The 19467-nt window shown below is 36.5% G+C and overlaps 4 protein-coding genes across 7 annotated transcripts; 2 read left to right on the top strand and 2 right to left on the bottom strand.

Moving 5' to 3' along the window:
* Positions 1–466: 466 nt before the first annotated feature.
* On the top strand, positions 467–2824 carry LOC148908663 (uncharacterized). 2 transcript variants are annotated; one of them, XM_089035563.1, is made up of 4 exons: positions 467–761; positions 962–1155; positions 1284–1447; positions 1639–2824. In XM_089035563.1, the coding sequence occupies exons 1-4, from the start codon at positions 746–748 to the stop codon at positions 2819–2821; spliced, it is 1557 nt and encodes a 518-aa protein (XP_088891689.1). In that variant the 5' UTR covers positions 467–745; the 3' UTR covers positions 2822–2824. The 2 variants fall into 2 exon arrangements, with proteins under 2 accessions (XP_088891689.1, XP_088891688.1); XM_089035562.1 differs by having other exon boundaries at positions 467–1155.
* A 206-nt stretch (positions 2825–3030) lies between these two features.
* Positions 3031–5034, bottom strand: LOC148908662 (uncharacterized). Of its 3 annotated transcripts, none has more exons than XM_089035566.1 (4): positions 4350–5034; positions 4058–4221; positions 3645–3866; positions 3031–3293 (listed from the first exon to the last, which is right to left on the bottom strand). In XM_089035566.1, exons 1-4 carry the CDS (start codon positions 4623–4625, stop codon positions 3266–3268), a joined length of 690 nt encoding a protein of 229 aa, XP_088891692.1. In that variant the 5' UTR covers positions 4626–5034; the 3' UTR covers positions 3031–3265. The 3 variants fall into 3 exon arrangements, with proteins under 3 accessions (XP_088891692.1, XP_088891691.1, XP_088891690.1); XM_089035565.1 differs by having other exon boundaries at positions 3031–3866; positions 4350–4543; positions 4744–5034; XM_089035564.1 differs by having other exon boundaries at positions 3031–3866.
* A 751-nt stretch (positions 5035–5785) lies between these two features.
* Positions 5786–16080, bottom strand: LOC116288272 (uncharacterized). Its single transcript, XM_031695039.1, has 5 exons — positions 15504–16080; positions 14656–14844; positions 8514–8720; positions 7677–7943; positions 5786–7090 (listed from the first exon to the last, which is right to left on the bottom strand). Exons 1-5 carry the CDS (start codon positions 15979–15981, stop codon positions 5796–5798), a joined length of 2436 nt encoding a protein of 811 aa, XP_031550899.1. The 5' UTR covers positions 15982–16080; the 3' UTR covers positions 5786–5795.
* Positions 9606–13965, top strand: LOC116288273 (uncharacterized). The gene is made up of 3 exons (XM_031695040.2): positions 9606–10273; positions 12373–12766; positions 13023–13965. The coding sequence occupies exons 1-3, from the start codon at positions 10241–10243 to the stop codon at positions 13211–13213; spliced, it is 618 nt and encodes a 205-aa protein (XP_031550900.1). The 5' UTR covers positions 9606–10240; the 3' UTR covers positions 13214–13965.
* Positions 16081–19467: the final 3387 nt, after the last annotated feature.

Raw genomic sequence — 19467 nt, 5'->3', positions numbered from 1 at the left:
GACTTCATCTACCTCCCCCTGGTTTCTTATTATTCATAACCTTAGCTATGTTTAAAAAAGGTCAAAAATTTTAAAAATAAAAAAATGATTCACTTTCGAAACTGGCTATCTATTTTGATTGACGTCTTTCGTTTTGTTCTTCAGTATAGTAATGACAGTAATAATCAGAAGCTGAATTAAAATCATGACAAAAGTAATGCTCTCAACCCCAGGAGACTGACAACCAATGAAGCGATCGTAACACCTCTCTTTTAGTCATAGTACCATATATATATTTGAATATATCTGATCTTGAAACGCGGGACGAATCAACCTGAGCCTGGTAATGACTACGAACCACACACGCAAAAGCTAAGGAATCTTAAATAGCCAATACGTACAGGAAGTCATAAGATTGAAAGTGAAGTAGAGGCACTGAGGTAAGGTCGAAAAAATGCTCCAAAATATGGACCTGATCTTCTAATAGGCCCTTTGCAGCTAGTGGTCACGTGCTTGGATACCGCTTAGCAACACAAAACTGGAGAGCAAGCCTTCCAGTAAACAAAAGTTGTAATAGGTCAAGCACGCGTGGTTTTATACGATAGTTTCATCGTTCAAAACGCTTAATCCTTTTGCCCTATCTACAAACACAGTAAGATAATCTTAAATTCTCTCCTTTGGACTCGATTTTTGGTTCGAAGTAACGATATTCTTCGCGTTATCGCGAAAAAATTGTCACCGCCGGCCCGCTCGACGGCTGAAAAACATGGCGACTTCGCAAGGTATGTACTTCAAAACTCTCCTTTTTTTTGGTTTCTTTTCAATTATTGGACTTCTAAAATCTCTAAAATAACAGTTTAGATTGTGAATGGTGATCGATTGTAATTGGACGGCATTTTAATGGACGATTTGTTTATTTTTTGTGAGAGTGATTCCACGTCTAAAGTCAAGACTAACCCATGTTTACATATATTCGCTGTAGATGTTAGAACTCCCGACGAGCCATCACATACCAAGAAAAATTCTTCGTACCATTGTTGTGTTCCCTTGTGTAACGGAGATTCTCGATATCATCCTGATTTAAAGTTTCACCGCTTACCAGGCCGTGCAAGGGATGAGCAATTGAAAAAGGAATGGCTGGTGAAGATACGAAGAGATGTGGGCCCACACTTCAAGGTATATAGGAATCTAACAATATCAATGCACAATACGAATTGCCTGTGGATCTTTAAAAAACTGTAATGAAGATAAAAATAGTTGAATACAGTTACATTGTTATTAAAAGGACATTTGATTTATAATAGGTTAACAAAAGTACCAGAGTGTGCTCAAAACACTTCACTGAGGAAGATTACAATCCTCCCACTGATTCTGGACGTCAGTTGCTAAAAAGAGAAGCTGTACCATCAATCTTTGACTGGTCAACCAAATCCAAAGCAAGAAGAAAGATAATTCGACAAGTAGATAGGTAATGAATATCACATATTTCTACTTCAATACATTTCATTTAGACTTGACTGATGGAATTGTACTTGATGTTTATTTTGGTTTAAACCAAAATAATTTTATAATTTTAATAATTTAGTCTTTTATAATTTTTTATTTAGTGTGAACTGAGTGTGAACTGAGTGTCATCATAATTTCAAAACCTTTTTACAGAGACACTCAGACAGATGAAAGTGATGACAATGAAGATAATAGTCCCAGCACTTCTACAACCTTCAGCATGGATGACCTACAAGCACAAGTCCAGTCACTCAGAGCACAGTTCCAAGATGCACAAAAGCAACTTGAACAAAGTAGAAATGAAACTGCAGCTGCCCTCACTGAAATAAAAAGGGTTAAAGTTGAAGCTGCAAAAGAAATTGAGGACATTAAGAGGCAAGCTGCAGAACAATTAGCACTTAATAAATTTGGGCTTGAGAGATTTGGCACAGACAATGAGATCATAAGATTTTATACAGGTTTCCCATCCTATTTACATATTCAGTTCTTTTTTAAGTTTTTGCAGCCATGTGCTGCACAAATGACATATTGTTATGCCTCTGGAGAAAGAGAAAGTAGACCAGACTCAAGAAATATGCTTCTTGTGGATGAATTGTTTATGTTTTGTGTACGCCTCAAACTAGGTCTATTCGGACAGGATTTAGCTCATAGGTTCCGAATACATAAATCGTCAGTTTGCAGGAAATTGATCACATGGACTAATTTTTTGTATTTTCTTCTTGGTAGTCAAGTGATCTGGCCTTCAAGGCAAGATGTTGATAGGTTTATGCCAGAAGGTTTTAAAAAGCTTTATGCAAGCACACATGTCATTTTAGATTGTACAGAGATTTTTGTTCAAACACCTACCTCCCTACTACTTCAGTCGCAGCTTTATTCTAGTTATAAGAGTAATACTACACTCAAGGGTTTGATAGGCATTACCCCTAATGGAGCTATTAGCTTCGTTTCTAGCCTTTACACAGGGGGGATTAGTGATAAGGAAATCACAAGGTGCAGCGGCATTCTAGATTTGTTAGAACCTGGTGATTCAGTCATGGCAGACAAAGGGTTTGACATTGAAGATTTACTTAGGGAGAAGCGGGTAGAGTTAAATATTCCTCCGTTTCTTGAAAGTCAGGAACAATTCTCTGCCGCAGATGTTCAAAAAACAAAGACACTAGCAAGTCTTAGAATTCATGTCGAGAGGGCAATAAGAAGAGTCAAAGAGTACCACTTTTTTGATTCAGATGTGCCATTGTCCACTTTAGGTTCAGTCAATCAGTTATATACTGTAGCCTGCCTCCTTACAAATTTTCAAGGCCCACTTATTTTATCCAATGGTAATAATGAGGCATAGTGTCTGTAAGAAGTTGGTGAATGTATGATTAATGTGGCTTACATAACCCATTAGATAATCTTTAATGCAGGTTGGTTTATCATGTGTCTTGGATTGCTTTTTGTAACTATTTCAATTTGTTTGTAAATGAAAACTCAAAAAAAAAAACTAATGAACAAACACAAAATCTAAATAGCACAAATAAATATAATACTAATATGATATAAATATAATAAAAAATAAATTAAGAATTTAATTAAGATTTTTTTTCTAATCTAAAATATCCTTCAATGTTTTTTCCTCAGTTTTTAAATTTCAGTTATTAGATTAACGGCCGTCGAGACTCTAGTTGGCAAACTGAGAGACATCAATCTTCGCGGGTCGAAACAACGACAATAGCAGTTCTACCCATCCACTGGCAGCAACAGGTGTACGACGACCTCATTCGCGACGAAGCTCTCGGTGTCATTGCCTTGAAGGCCAGATCACTTGACTACCAAGAAGAAAATACAAAAAATTAGTCCATGTGATCAATTTCCTGCAAACTGACGATTTATGTATTCGGAACCTATGAGCTAAATCCTGTCCGAATAGACCTAGTTTGAGGCGTACACAAAACATAAACAATTCATCCACAAGAAGCATATTTCTTGAGTCTGGTCTACTTTCTCTTTCTCCAGAGGCATAACAATATGTCATTTGTGCAGCACATGGCTGCAAAAACTTAAAAAAGAACTGAATATGTAAATAGGATGGGAAACCTGTATAAAATCTTATGATCTCATTGTCTGTGCCAAATCTCTCAAGCCCAAATTTATTAAGTGCTAATTGTTCTGCAGCTTGCCTCTTAATGTCCTCAATTTCTTTTGCAGCTTCAACTTTAACCCTTTTTATTTCAGTGAGGGCAGCTGCAGTTTCATTTCTACTTTGTTCAAGTTGCTTTTGTGCATCTTGGAACTGTGCTCTGAGTGACTGGACTTGTGCTTGTAGGTCATCCATGCTGAAGGTTGTAGAAGTGCTGGGACTATTATCTTCATTGTCATCACTTTCATCTGTCTGAGTGTCTCTGTAAAAAGGTTTTGAAATTATGATGACACTCAGTTCACACTCAGTTCACACTAAATAAAAAATTATAAAAGACTAAATTATTAAAATTATAAAATTATTTTGGTTTAAACCAAAATAAACATCAAGTACAATTCCATCAGTCAAGTCTAAATGAAATGTATTGAAGTAGAAATATGTGATATTCATTACCTATCTACTTGTCGAATTATCTTTCTTCTTGCTTTGGATTTGGTTGACCAGTCAAAGATTGATGGTACAGCTTCTCTTTTTAGCAACTGACGTCCAGAATCAGTGGGAGGATTGTAATCTTCCTCAGTGAAGTGTTTTGAGCACACTCTGGTACTTTTGTTAACCTATTATAAATCAAATGTCCTTTTAATAACAATGTAACTGTATTCAACTATTTTTATCTTCATTACAGTTTTTTAAAGATCCACAGGCAATTCGTATTGTGCATTGATATTGTTAGATTCCTATATACCTTGAAGTGTGGGCCCACATCTCTTCGTATCTTCACCAGCCATTCCTTTTTCAATTGCTCATCCCTTGCACGGCCTGGTAAGCGGTGAAACTTTAAATCAGGATGATATCGAGAATCTCCGTTACACAAGGGAACACAACAATGGTACGAAGAATTTTTCTTGGTATGTGATGGCTCGTCGGGAGTTCTAACATCTACAGCGAATATATGTAAACATGGGTTAGTCTTGACTTTAGACGTGGAATCACTCTCACAAAAAATAAACAAATCGTCCATTAAAATGCCGTCCAATTACAATCGATCACCATTCACAATCTAAACTGTTATTTTAGAGATTTTAGAAGTCCAATAATTGAAAAGAAACCAAAAAAAAGGAGAGTTTTGAAGTACATACCTTGCGAAGTCGCCATGTTTTTCAGCCGTCGAGCGGGCCGGCGGTGACAATTTTTTCGCGATAACGCGAAGAATATCGTTACTTCGAACCAAAAATCGAGTCCAAAGGAGAGAATTTAAGATTATCTTACTGTGTTTGTAGATAGGGCAAAAGGATTAAGCGTTTTGAACGATGAAACTATCGTATAAAACCACGCGTGCTTGACCTATTACAACTTTTGTTTACTGGAAGGCTTGCTCTCCAGTTTTGTGTTGCTAAGCGGTATCCAAGCACGTGACCACTAGCTGCAAAGGGCCTATTGGACAATGATTTTGATAATCAAAACGACATAGTAAAGTTTTAACCGTACTGATTTATTTCCGGCAGACATGTTTCGGCGTCCTTACGCCATCATGCAGTGTGATAAAATAGTCCTTACAAATGCTTACCAGGAGCGTGGTCCTGATTTTCTTGTTTTAGAGAGCTATCTGGTGGTGAATCCCCCCCCACTCTCTCTCTCTCTCTCTCTCTCTTCCTCCGCCTCACTCAGGGACTTGCTAAAACGCTCAATACTAGGTGCACTTTGTCACGCCTGCGGCAACGAAACTGCGCCAAAAACAAAATAAAACGTCGAGATAACTAGCTAAAAACTAGTGTGAGCTGCGTCGGTGTTTCTAATGAAGCAGTAATGATAAGAGGGTAAATTATACACCGTGAAAAGATGAAAAACCTTACTGATGTTTTGTCGACGAAGGACTAGCGTCCGAAACATCAGTAAGTTTTTCGGCATCTTTTCACGGTGTATAATTTACCCTTTTATCATTACTAAAATAAAACGTCCTTGTGTTACGAAAATAGCACGTAAAAAGCCAGTCGCTAACAAAACTGTGGCCCTCTTTCCATGATTAAATTGAAAGTAGAGCTTAAAACCACGCAATTCAGTTTTAAAAAAAGGAAAACGGCGAAACACTGCACACTGACTGCAATGAACGCGGCGAAGTCTGTGAGAAAAAAACAATCGAACTAAATCGAAGCATCAATTGAAGTAGGACACACATCTGCCTTTATAAAATTCAATTTATTTGCTTGAAGTTTGTTTTCGTTTTACAGTAACAGAACTTAATGAGATGCACAAAGGTATCTTTAATGCAATCAGCTTGGACTCCAATAGAGTCGAGTCTACTTATCTCTCCATCAATAGACGCAACACCCCCATTCAAACTAATGCTTACTTCATAAGTAGCATTGTTTGGCTTGGTAGTAAATTGGATTTGATACAACGTGTCTTTGACCATCGTATTTACGGCCTTCGCAGCAAGCTTCGCGCCACAGGAATCACATTCCTTGTTCTTGAAGGAGAACTTAAACGTTTGTACTGTATGGCTAGGCATCTCTCGAGAAACTTGTACAACTTGCTTTAAGGACAAGGGAAGGCATAGCTTAGACGTGGTTGACGTATCATTATTTTGATCATTGATAGACGACACCGCAAACGTAGCTAGCTCCCTGACCACTTCATCCTTTACAGATACTTTTTCCATGACCAGACAAGGGCACCAATGATCGCGTACACCAACATTGCCACAGGTTCTTTTATAAGGATCGATCTTAGAAAGTAAGCTTTGGCCTGTCATAACGTACTTTGGTGCCCATGGGTAACTCAAAGTATTTTTAAGAGTTGCGTAAATATCAAAGGGTGAAGTCAAAAGCCTTGAATTAAACTTTAAATTGTTGTACAACCTTCTGTGTTGCCTCGTGAACCATTTTGGCACCGAAATTGAGAAATGCGGCAACCTTTCTTCGAGCTTTCCTTGCAACGTCTGTTTTCTCATGCCTCCAAATCTGTAACCATGGTCACCAAAAATAAAAAGAAAGGTGTTGTCCAAGTAGGATTCCTTTGTCATTGTTTGAAGTAGATTCAAGAGATCTCCGTCAGCATAGGTTATGGCATTCGGGTCTCTGTGCACGAGATTCGAAAAGTTCAGCAACGAGAATTTTGGATTTTTCTTGTACGTTCTGAACAAGCTCAACAAATAGTTCAAAGTAAGGTTATGAATAGCTTGGTTACCAGTGCAGTGCACTTTTTTAACATAATTCTCTGCTTCAAGCCAGAAATATCTACTATAGTGGTCTGTCGGTGGATCGCGAAAGCCCATCAATCGATAATTAAACGCTCCGACTGCCGGAGAATCTTCGGAGTACATGGTGACATAGCCCTGCTTCGAGTATTCTTTAAAAATCCACCGCCAGTTGTCAACTGGCTTTGCATTGCGAAACGCTTTTCTGCTTTCTGGTTGATGATGTTCTGGAATTCCTGTGAGTATAGCTGATAGTTGAGCAGTTGTTCCATCTCCAACTATTGTTTGACCTAAACAGGACAAAAAGGTATGAAGAGGCGCCCATTACTAGGAGTGTCCATGCAAGATGTAAACCATTAATCAAAAATGAAACGATTTAAAGAAAAAACAAATCTGACATCGATAGCGCAGCGCACTGATTCTAAAAATAGCTTAAAGATTCGGACAAACCGTTGCATTCTGTTTAACCGCTACTAGGATTATACGAACCGATTTTATTATTTTTACTTAAAGTTACAATAATAACCCATGTAAACTAAGATCAACTGCGATCGGCTGTGAAAATTATTTGCTGAAAGAAAACTTGTAAGCTTGTTTGTCCGAATTTCGCCTTTGTCTTCGTTTTATGACGTCACGGTTGCGCTGCGCTATTCTTGCTTTTAATCAACCTTTATTGTTTTACTTTAGTTTTGCTTGCTTTTTGCTCTTGCCTTTTTGTTATCCTTTTGTATGTTTTTGTTTTTAGTTTACATTTCCTGTGATTTGGTGTGTTTTGTTGTTGATTTTAAAAAAATTTTTTTTCGTTCGTTCGTTCGTTCGTTTTCGTTTTTGATTTTGATTTTTTATCATATGTGTTGTCATAAACGTAATACCCACCATTCAAGAAGACAGTATTCAAGGTCTCTTTCAAGTATTTGTACGTTCTAGGCATTTTCCGTATGAAGTTTGCAGCAGAAGTCGAATCAAACATGATCATCACAATATCCACAGGGATCCCAGCAGGGATAATCTTTCTCTCCCCAACTTCTTTCTTAAAGTTCGTTTGCATATGAGTTTCTATAACATCGTCTGCTGTTCCGCCATTTTTGATTTCAACTCGTATAAAATCAGTGTTTACGGTTACTTCTCCCTTAAATTGCGTTCCTAGAAAGAGTAAGTAAATTGAATGAAATAGCTTATTAATAATAATTTGATATTCAATTTATGGGAGGATACTTAATTCAAAGAAAAATAAATGTAATACAGTTCTATCCCATAATATATAACTCGCTTACAAGTCAGAGTCACGTGTTTATTTGATTGTCCGCCATATTGGATGATCATTTACGGATAAGCTCAAAGTTCAAAGGTTCTGTTTAAATTTAAAAATTCATAGTTTGAGTCTTCTAAGTTTCTATTCTCATAAAATGAAGAAAAGAAAAAATGGAAGACAATGAAGAAGGATAGGAAGAGTAAAACACAAGAAAGAAAGAAAGGAAGAAAGAAAGAAAGAAAGAAAGAAAGAAAGAAAGAAAGAAAGAAAGAAAGAAAGAAAGAAAGAAGAAAACAAAGACAGTAGAAAACAATGAAGACAATCGGCGCCTTCATTCCGCAGTACCTCATGCCTTCGCCCAAACACCAAAAAGAAGAAAAAGAAGAGACAGTTGAACAAATGCTAAAGCAAACTAGCACAAACTAAAAACAAAACACTTTACAAAACAAGAAAAAATATACCTTCAAGAAAATTAAAGTAAAAAGAATGTCTTTCCTTGTTACAATCTCCATCAAGCACGATTTCCTCGTTGTTCGCGGGATCGTCCCGTCTACTCGCGGGTTGTAAGCAAAGATCTTTGTCTTTCAGTTTAATATATCCGTCAATGACTTCGAACTTGGTATCGCATTTCTGGTGCAAAGTAATGTCTGTACCGATTGTTCCAGGACCTGAAGGAATGAAACATGAATATAATAAAAATGAAGGACGAAAAAATGGAAAAAGGGGGATGAAAAGGAAGGCAGGAATGAAGGAATAGTAGTGCTTGAATTTTTTGGGTGTCCACTTTTATTTCTATTTCTATTATGTTTGTTCTGATCGAAATCAATGTTAACGGGGGTGCAAAGATGCATGGGAATGACAATAAGTATACGGCATTTTGTAAAACAATAAACACAATTGTGAAAAGTGGGTCCAGTTCTAAACTATACTAGTGCAAATGCGGCGCGAATGTCAATTTTCTGAAACTTTGGTAATCGATAAAACCTAACACAAAGCACACAAAATAAGCTCAAAAAAAAAAAACAGTGGGCGGTCACCGTGCAAACCTGAGAGTAAAATGCATGACTTACGCTCAGGCCGTTAAACGTCTGACTTCACATGAAATGAAACGAGCCATCAAGTGGTAAAAAAATAACCCCGGTGAAAAAGAATACAAATTATTTGGGAAATAAAAGGTATTAGAATGTAATTGTAGCTAAAAATCTGTTTTCAAAACAGTTCTTTTCTATATATTTTGATGATTTTTTAATGATTAAATACTCGTAAACTATCCATTTTATAATCAATTGAAATGAGGAGTTATAAAATAACAGTAGCTAGATTTTGAAAGAAAGATATCACTTTTAGATTAATGTAGATTTTCCTAAGACGTCCACATGATAGTTTACTTTTGTCTGAAGTTGCTGTTCACGGCAGCCAATCAGATAATAGAGAGTTAAGATTAGAGAGCCGTTCAGATTCTCGTTTACGGCAAACGTGAAACGTCAGTTGACCATTAAAAAATTCTTTAAAATTAGTGAAAAGGAATCACGAAAAATCTCCAGGTATTAGATAAACAAAAGAATACTTGTCCTATTGTCGAGAAGGTTTGCAAAAGGTAAAGTGAAATGTAGGGAAACGATGAAAACGTGGTCACGTTGCGGGAAGGAAAAACGAGAATCTTAATCTGCCTATTCTTGTTAACGGCAAACGTGGAACTTAAATTTAAAACTAGTGACGGAAATCACAAAAATCTGGGATAAACTACAGAAGAATTATTTGTCTTTGGTGAGAAGGTTTACAAAAGGTAAATCGCAATACAGGGAAACGATGAAATCGTGGTCATGTTTGCAGTTTGCAGGAACGAAAAAACGGGAATCTTAATCTGTCTAATAAGTGGACAGCGTTTCATTTTTATCAGAGCGAATTTGGCGGCGATTTTTTTTCAAAGTCGCTCAGTCTCATTTCGACCCAATATGAAAACATTTTTTTAAATATTTACGTATCTTGTAACAAATGTATCTTCGATTATGTTGGTGTATTGAAATCTTGATTTTCACTAGAGCCGTTTTGAATAAAACATGAGTAAACTGAATCTCTCGACCAATGACAATTATCTAATTGTGGGATCTCTGTTATCCAGTTGAAAAATTCACCTGCTCTTTAGGGACAACTTTCTAGAAGAAAAATCACTTGTATTCCGACAACGATGTTGTTTCATACTGTTGATCGACTTCTTAAGGTTTGTACGGCAATTTTACTACTTTAGTCCATTTTATCCTGGTCCAAACCTTTTCGTACTGCTACAGACACAAGAGTTTTTTCCAAAATTAGCACACTTCTATATTCTTTCTTTTTTTTCTTTTTTTTCCTTTTTCTTCTTTCTTTGTTTTTAAATTGAACAAAGTTATTTTGCTGTGATGCATGGTCACTAAAAGTCTTAAAGCTTGTACTGCAGTCGTTTTAGAATTACCTCGAGTATGGTCCCCATAATGAAAAAGGATCAAAAAGTTCCCATGATCAGTTTTCTTCCGCGTTTGTGTTTCCTGATCTAATCTGTCATGGGTCTTATTTTTTTCTTAATACTATTATTATGATTATCATCGAAATTTTAGACTAAACCACTTGTTATCAACTTAAACAGATTTTTTGAACTATAAATCGTGTACGTTATCATAAGATAACTTCTGTAAAACTTGAAAAGTTCGCATTGACATATCGTTGACGTACCGATGTATTTGTACATAAACGTAGTCTACAGTAACACAGATATTTTTCAAATATTAAACTTTCATGTTGTCATACTATTGATAGCGCACTGAAAGATGAATCCGTAAGAACTTGAAACTGACCCTCTGGCCTCGATTCATTCACACATTACTCTGGTGCCATCGATGTATTTGTGCAGAAAACATTTTTACAAACCTGTGTTCGTAACCCACTACGCTTCATACATTCGAACGCGCTTTATTTAAAGTGACCAAATAACTCTGCTTTAATGATAGGAATAGTTTTCTAATATTATGTTTTTCAGCCAAAATTTGTATTAGTCAATCTTGTCTCGAAACGCATGCAAAAATTAGACGAATGTAGGATGTTGTAACCTTGTTTTCGCCGCATATCGCGGATCGATTTAAAACGACTCCACACGCCTTCGTCAATCCCCTTTTATTAACATAATGCACAATTAAATCAAGCTGCAAGGTCGTTGTAGTTATTGCGTTGTCAGCGGGTCATCTTACAATTTCCTTAGTGCCGTCTTTTTTTGTCTTGACGTTTTTCGTTTTTGTTTTAAAGAAATGTCAGTTCACTCATATGAAAAATGTTCAAAAACAACTAGGCTTACCAACTTGAAGTAATATTCTTCTAGGTCATTCTATCGGAAATTCCTTTCTTTCAGCCTTGTTTAAAGCACTTGCTTATTGTCAAATATCATGAAACCATTTTTAATTTAATTTCTTCTTCTGGTAATCGGAGAAAAACAAATAGATATTTACCCGTTAGTAATTTCATCTTCAAAAGGTTTCCGTTAATAATTGGCTATCTTCTAAATTTAAGTGGAGAGACTATGATATACAGGGTTACAGGAGGAAGAAAATTAAGCTTAACTGATTTCTTCCTTAATTTAATTCAAGTACCCAGACTTTAAAAATATAAATGTCTATTGCGTAAAATTCATAAGCAGATCAATTAGGGTTAAGAGTTTAAAATATATTACCGCAAACAGATTACAGGAATATATTTTCATCATTTACTTGTATTTTCCATTCCATTCTCACCGAAGACAAATATTATATTATTCATCTAACACTTGGAGCGGATTTTTGGGATTTATTTTCACTAATTTTAAATAATTTTTAACTTGTTAACTGACGATAAATGAGATGCTAAAAAAATCTCTATTCGTGATATTGATAAGCCGACAGATGGAAGTTGAAAAGTGGAAAAATTAAAAAGAAAAAAAAAGAGTTAAACTTGTACATATATAAGATTGAAAAAAGAATGAAGTTGCATGCATGCCTTGTTAGAATTGTCAGCAAGACGGACGCACGGACGCACGCACGCACGCACGGACGCACGCACGAACGGATGGATGGATGGAAAAAAGGAAAAAAGGAAAGAAGGGAAGGCATGGAGGAAGGAGGGAAGAAACAAAATTTTTAACTAAAGAGAAGAAAAGAAAGAAAAAGAATTCAAAGAGTTACGAATTCAAGCACAAGTTAATAATGAAAAAAACAAACAAGTTTGTAGTCAGTGTATCAAAGGGAGAAATCAGTAATTTCTAATCACGAGCTTAAACGTTTAGCCGTGATTTCTTTAAAATGTTGTTTTCTTCAACAGCATCGTTCTTATTCCAATCGAGCTGTTTTTGGCGTCGTTTTTCTGACTCTTCTTGCCATTTCCCATCGCAATACTGGTGCAAATGGTGAGTGTGTGTCGAAAAAGTCCCAATGGGGATACACTCTGGAAGGTTCTGCTTACGATTCGTCACCGGCAGACAACTACCCCACATGTCTTTTAAGATGCTTAACTGACAACACTCGCTGCAAGAGCCTCAGCTATGATCTTGCCGCCAAAACCTGTGAACTGAGTGTTTATAGCCGCTGGAACAAGCAATGGGCGTACAAGCCAAAGACGAACAGCATCTACATGGAAATGCTTGGAGTAGTGGAGGTCTATAGTAATGTTACCGAACAATCCAGCACTCCGCCCCCAACAATGGCTGCAGGCGCAGGTAAGGCTTTATCTTAAAAATGTGTTGCACACCCTGCTTATGACAAGAAGCTCGAAAAACCATACCCTGTTCAGCGGATCACTGCACTGCACTTGACACAGTCTTTTCCTTAACCTTGGAATGGCTCATGTTCACAGTTCTTACAAGCCGAGAAACTACTTAGTTTCTTTAAAATCCTTGGCTATTACCGTTGAGAAAAACTACTACTTTTCTCATCGTAATTTGCATTGCTAATATCTATGCATGCACTTTTCAGCTGGTGAGCCATTCAATGCAGAAACGTTCTGTGCTGGGAAGGAAGACGGAGACTACTCCCATCCAACCGACTGCAATCAGTATGTGACTTGCAGCACTGCAAGCAAAATCGCAAGACCATGTGGTGTGGGTATGAACTTTCATCCAAAAAACAAAGTTTGCGATCACGCTAGTAACGTTGTTTGCCCATGAATATGCATCACGATAAATTCTAGTAAAGTAGAACCGCTTCTATTAAGCGGTCACCTAGTAAACGGCCAACCTCTTTTAAGCGGTCACCTAGTAAATGGTCAACCTCTATTAAGCGGTCACCTAGTAAACGGCCAACCTCTTTTAAGCGGTCACCTAGTAAATGGTCAACCTCTATTAAGCGGTCACCTAGTAAACAGCCAGCTTTTTTTTAGCAGTCAAATAGTAAATGGCCAAAAAAGTCTTTTTTAGCGGATAGTTGGCAAAGTCCCTAAGAGGGTTTTCGCAGTAATTTATACCTCTTTTTAGCGCCCAATCCCTGTTGGTTGGTTACTTGACAATTCCCGATGGTGGTCGGTTAATAGAGGTTCTACAGTTAAGCAATCCCCATAGTATCTGGCTAAAGAAACTTTCACTGAATGGAATATTAGCTAACCACATGTTTAATTAAACACGAAATAGCTGACGAAGTAGAAAAATGAAATAATTTCAATTCTGAATGTAAACAGGACAACATTACTAAACTCGCTGCTAAACACCTACTAAAAAGTTTAACAATTTTTCTTATGTTATTCAAGACTCATTTTCTATAAGAAAGGCCAATAAAGCAAAGACATCCAATTGACAAGAGTTACGTAATCGTGCAACTTACCTTTATAAACCATGGCACACAAAAAAATTATAGAAATTGTGGTAGAAACAGTTAAATGTTAATAGAATTTAGGAAGCATCTTCAAATTAAATCATAAAACACAGACGTTGTCTCAAAACATATATTTTAAAGGTATGTTTGGGTCTAATCGCATCCCATTTTTAGATTTATTATTTATCCATTCACTCATTTAATCCTAGCAAGCATCTGTGCGATGTGTTCTTCTGTGCAACTATTATATCAAACAACCAACCCTCATCAATCTATCTTGTGTTAATGTATTCGGCTTGGATCTCTCCGCCTTACCGCCATCCAACCGTACCGATAATGTTTCTCTGTCACTTATGGCTTATGCGCCAATCGCTGTTTAAAACGTACCCATGAACAAGGGCGGATCCAGCCAAAATTCTAGGGGGGGGCTAATTGAGTTTAGGGGGGAGGGGCTAATTGAGTTTGGGGGGGAGGGGCTAATTGAGTTTCTTCCGTCAACATAATGGAAAACAATAAAAAAAAAACATCTAATTCTTCAGTTTTTTTTGGGTTTTTTTTTCTGCTGAAGGGGGCCCCCTGGATCCGCCCTTGATAAAACAAAATGCTTTGGTGTCCCTGCTGTGGAAGATAACCTTTGCTTGGCCAAACTCTCGTAGCACTAGAATTCAAGCTTTGTAATTTTGAACCCACAGCTTTTGGAAAGACAGCACATTGTACACAATCTATTTAATATTAACATAGAATCTCAACGCAAAAACTTTTAAAATTGTTACATAATAAAGCTAGTATATAAAAAACTCACGTTTTTGACGAATACATCGATTGCTCTGAACATGTTTTATGGCGCCATCCTTCTCCATTTGGAAGTAAGCAGCCTTTTCACAGCAGTTTTCGTGAAATACTACGGGTTGAAGTCCGTTTGGTAAGCCTATCCCACCATAGGGGTGAAGACACTTATGGCTAATCTTGTGTACAATACACCCATAGCCACCTGGGGGGAAACGATCGAGATTTCACTAAGCAATATATTCCCTGAAACTTGTCTCCACCTATCTTAGCTGACCTCCGTTCTGACTTTAGGCCGGAAGAGAAAAACTCTTCACGACTAGCCTGCCGCTTAGCCCTACAGAGGGGAAGAAAAACAACCTCTCCTGGGTATAACTTGTCTCGTAATTTCGTTGCAAAACAAGCTGCATGCGCCGCGAGAAATAGTGAAACACCAACAATTTTGTCTCGCAGTGTTGCTGTAGCTTTGCCGCAATCGATAATAAATCGAATTCTGATTCTAGTAACGACAAGGACTTAAAGACGTCGCCCATTTTGACAGCCATGATACTTCATCGCGCATAAATTAATTATCGCTCCAGACCATTACGATGTGTGACACAAGTTGCATGAAACATTGCCTGGTGTAACACACCCTGTTGATGGCACTCAAACAGTAGGCTTTCCCTGTGTAAATGAGAATGTAATCAAGAAACCCAGAGGTGTTTTACGAATTTCCGATATATGTCTAATAAAATTGAGAGAACGACCTCATGCAGCAGCCCTGACCATTTCACCATATTGCTTGATTAAACTATAGAACCCTACGGCTCTTTTGAGCGACTGGTGTTTAAAACCATAGCTATTAACTATGTTAAAACTTACCAGGTTTGATGACGTCCTCTGCTCTCTTCCCACCAACGTGTTTGTTTAACAAGTTTGGTATTTCTATTGGCTCAGATATATTAACAGCATCATCATTCCCATCTGGTCTCGTTAGAGTCCTATAGTAAACAGATACAATGTTTTCACCTTCAACTCGAAGAACGTCCTTTTCGAATGTCGAGATACTCCTTCCACACTCTAATGGCTGCAAATTCTTGATGTACGGCAAAATACTCCTGTGAAAAGGGTTTAATTTCGGTAACTTACAAGAAGCAGTTTTTGAAATATAGTCTAAATACTCTTTTGAATCCTCTCCGAAGCCAAAATACAAAGAATCGTTATGAACGAGGTAAAACATTAGAGAACATGTTATGAAGATTGTTGTGATAGTTGTTTTGATACGACGACGAAGTAGCTTGCAAAAACGTATGAATGGATGGAACACGAAGCGAAAATGGCGAAAAACTTGGTAAGGCATTGTAAAATATTCCTTGGATAGCCCAAAGTTTGAAGATTATTTCACCAAATGAGCAAAATACGTGCTAAAAAGTACTCTACCGTTATGATAAACGCCATAATTTATGCAGTCTAGTAACACATGGATGAATGATGAATGATAAATCATGCAGAACTCAGATAATCGTGTGGGATCCCTGTGTTTTTGCTGGCGACCCGGTGGCTGCATGGCGGGTCTGTTTGAAGACAATCAGCTTGAATTAGAGAATTATGAATATACATTTAGACCTACTGTCGAGCTCAAATTAGAAAGGAAAACTCGTGGCCGAACTCTTATTATGGCAACAAGATGTTGTCATTAAGATATTAAGATGCATGTACGTATGTCCAAGTCACCCCATGAAGTTCGAGCTAGGAAAATCAGTCTTTAACAAACTGGAATTTGATTCGCTTTAAGCTTCTCTACAAAAATAGAATACTTTAAATAGATTAGAATTTGTTTTTGAAAAATCGTCTGAAATTAAAACTTTGAACTGCCGGGCATTAAATAATAGCCCAGCTAGGAGTCCTACGTATCTTTTTCCGAGGATAAACAAACATACATGTCAAATAGTCCCTTTCACAGTTCTCTGCGCCATCGTGAAAGGAAGCTGTGCCTTTGCATTGAAGTGAGATGGACGGTGAGCTAGCTTGCAATAATAGAGGCATGTGAATAATTGTCCAAGGTGTTTAAAAAAGGTCTCTATGATTGCAAAGCCACCTTTCGACTCGCTTCAGTGCAAAGGCAGAGCTACCTTTCATGATGGAAAGGGACTATTATTGAAATCACTTCTTAATAATCGTAGGATAGTTTGGTTCATGTTATTGCATGGATTTGGCCGAATTTTAAATGAATTATTTTCTGTTCTAAAATTGCAAATTTCTTCAGCTGTACTACTAGACCTCCGGTGCATGATGCGGGCAACCCAGTGAATGCCTATAGGGCTTCTTGCAACCACACTACTTTAATTAACGGAGGTCTTGAAAGCAGAAGCGTTACAAATAACTATAAGAAAACACACTTATGTTTTGCAGATATCTTTCAGCACTGCGCATCCTAGGTAGTTCTACTTTTCGTTATCATAATTAGCCATTGCATTGTAATGTTGAATTGCACGACTGGAAGCTTTTGTGCTTTGAGATCATCAACCTTCGCCTTGGGGAGGCAAGTAAGAAAGTAAATTTAGAATTCATTTAATAATAACTCAGATTTGATATCCAGATATATTCGAATTTTTCTATAGATTGTCTTCAAGTTGACCATACAATGGGTCTACCAAAATTTTACTTATTATTACAATACATATTTATATATATTTGGAAAGAACCTCTCGTTAACATTCCGAGCTGAACACAAGGCAGAATCGACTCATTGGAGTTCTAACAAAAGCGGGCTTTATTTGACGTTTAATAAAACTGGAAAGCCAGCTGGTTATCCAATATTCAATTGACTTCATCCAAGGGAGATACTTCAAGAAGTGTTGTTCGTTATTAAATATTTTACGCCGTCAAAGTGGTTTTGTTATTCAATTCAATTCATCCAAAGGAGACACTTCAAAGAACTTTTGTTAGGTTATTAATATTTTATCGTGTCAGTGTGAGAAGAAAGTGTACAGATTGCCAGTAAAGTAGCCAAGCTTGTAAGGCTTTATCTTCACTCGTCTTTTTGGTTCATTGTTGCTTTTTTCCCTAAGCTGACTGGGTACTCAGACACACTCAGACCGAGATACATTGAAGCTAAACTCCAAGGTAAGCATTGTATTTGATAGAGCATCTGACTAGCATTACGAAATACCATTTTTTATATATCTCTTGCTAAAAAAATTATTTGCCTTGTTAATATGGAGAGTTTTAAGGTTGATTTTCGTATATTTAAAAACCTTTATTAACAAACTTGCAAACTTAAACTTTTAACAGAAAACTAGCTACAATGGCACATGAGCTTATATCGCAAAATCATACAAAAATGAATTCAAGTAAATAAATCCTAAATTCTGTTGCATAATACTTCGGCAACATACAAAAAAGTCTTAAAAACAGGGTTTAAACAAAAAAGATATCTACTTGAAAGCCCGACGGAGGAAAAGGGAAAAAAACTTTTGTCTAATATCTCCACACGTTAATTTTTGGACTCCGATATACAAAAAAAAAATTCTTCTGTTAACACCTAATAATTTTAGATGTAGATGTTTCTGTATTTAATATATTTTTTTTGATCAATTGAGTGTAATTTCATCATTTTTCCGATGTTTTCAGTACGCCACTATCAAGATTACATTTCATTTGATTACAGCTCGATCTGAAAAAAGTATTTAAAAAAGATACAAAAAGATTGTAATATTGATAAGAATAATAATGGTTGACAATTATCTGCTTCAGTAGAGGCTTTCTTTATCTCCATCTCCTCCCTCCTTCGTGTTTTTAAACCCGAAGGATTTTTTTTTAAATACTAAAATATTTACAATAGTTTTTTCTTTTTTAAATACTAAAAATCCTGGGCCACTTCGATTGATAACGGTGCCGTGTAGACACCGAAACGTCGCGCTAGTTTATAGTCATATGTTCATTAGGGTTTGTTCTTCAAAATCTTTGCTCATATTTACTACAAAATTACGTTAAAAAAAGTTGTGACATTATAAGAATGATTGATGGCGGTGCCTTGGCTGACTAAAAGGTACAAAAAATTTGCAGCATCGTGATATTGGTTGACAGCGCCCTTCTTTACAGATCAGAGGCTTCTTCTTCTTCTCGACTCTATTTTTCTAGTAAAGAAGCCCAAGAAAGAGAAAAAGCTCTGCAAAGCAGGCATATAGAAATAGAGTCTTTCTTCTTCGCCATTTTTCGGCCTCTGCTATATACATATATTTTTAAAAAAAGGTTGAATACTGAATACTTTATACTGAATAGTGCATTCCAAGACCAAAGTGCATTGTGGGTCATACTGACATTGTGTAAAGTAGAATTAATACTTATTATTTATTCTATTTTTAGTGTATTCCATCTGAAACAGTATACTAACTACATTAACGACCCACATTGCCCTCTGGTCTTGGAATGCACTATTCAGTATACAGTATTCAGTATTCAACCTTTTTTTAAATAGCTGTATGCCAATTTTATTTGTTGTGTCTATCGCTTTTAATAACAAAGTCTATGTAGAAAAACTTATACACTCGAATGCAAAAATAACAATACATGCTTCATCTATATACAAAGTTATTTAAATATTTATACAATTAAATACAAAAATAGCAGTAATGGATGCTTTCTCTATATACAAAGTTGTTTTCAAACATATTCACTGCAGTAGGTAGTTGTGTTTGTGAATGCTTCTTAACATCTGTATTTAGTCATTGGTGTGAATAGTTCTAACAGCAGCTTCATCTAGAAATACTATCTTATTAATCTCATACAAAAAAATTATTAATTTAATATACATGATGTATACATATAATGGCCCTTTTATATT

Source organism: Actinia tenebrosa, unplaced genomic scaffold (assembly GCF_029948245.1).
Source record: "Actinia tenebrosa isolate PJP-AT-01 unplaced genomic scaffold, QUT_ActTen_1.0 PGA_scaffold3__52_contigs__length_22856419, whole genome shotgun sequence".
Classification (NCBI taxonomy): Eukaryota; Metazoa; Cnidaria; class Anthozoa; order Actiniaria; family Actiniidae; genus Actinia; species Actinia tenebrosa.
Note: the sequence above shows the minus strand (reverse complement) of the source record. Positions and strands in the feature narration are given on the sequence as shown.

Excerpts from the sequence above, each read along its gene's own strand:
- LOC148908662 (XM_089035564.1), bottom strand. The coding sequence starts at position 4,625 with ATGGACGATTTGTTTATTTTTTGTGAGAGTGATTCCACGTCTAAAGTC. Across the intron at positions 4,222-4,349 it reads ATGTGGGCCCACACTTCAAG|GTTAACAAAAGTACCAGAGT; the intron begins GTATATAGGAAT and ends GATTTATAATAG. Across the intron at positions 3,867-4,057 it reads ATAATTCGACAAGTAGATAG|AGACACTCAGACAGATGAAA; the intron begins GTAATGAATATC and ends ACCTTTTTACAG.
- LOC116288272 (XM_031695039.1), bottom strand. The coding sequence starts at position 15,981 with ATGCCTTACCAAGTTTTTCGCCATTTTCGCTTCGTGTTCCATCCATTC. Across the intron at positions 14,845-15,503 it reads AGAGGACGTCATCAAACCTG|GTGGCTATGGGTGTATTGTA; the intron begins GTAAGTTTTAAC and ends GTTTCCCCCCAG. Across the intron at positions 7,091-7,676 it reads GAATACTGTCTTCTTGAATG|GTCAAACAATAGTTGGAGAT; the intron begins GTGGGTATTACG and ends TGTCCTGTTTAG.
- LOC116288273 (XM_031695040.2), top strand. The coding sequence starts at position 10,241 with ATGTTGTTTCATACTGTTGATCGACTTCTTAAG. Across the intron at positions 10,274-12,372 it reads CTGTTGATCGACTTCTTAAG|CATCGTTCTTATTCCAATCG; the intron begins GTTTGTACGGCA and ends TTTCTTCAACAG. Across the intron at positions 12,767-13,022 it reads AACAATGGCTGCAGGCGCAG|CTGGTGAGCCATTCAATGCA; the intron begins GTAAGGCTTTAT and ends TGCACTTTTCAG.
- LOC148908663 (XM_089035562.1), top strand. The coding sequence starts at position 880 with ATGGACGATTTGTTTATTTTTTGTGAGAGTGATTCCACGTCTAAAGTC. Across the intron at positions 1,156-1,283 it reads ATGTGGGCCCACACTTCAAG|GTTAACAAAAGTACCAGAGT; the intron begins GTATATAGGAAT and ends GATTTATAATAG. Across the intron at positions 1,448-1,638 it reads ATAATTCGACAAGTAGATAG|AGACACTCAGACAGATGAAA; the intron begins GTAATGAATATC and ends ACCTTTTTACAG.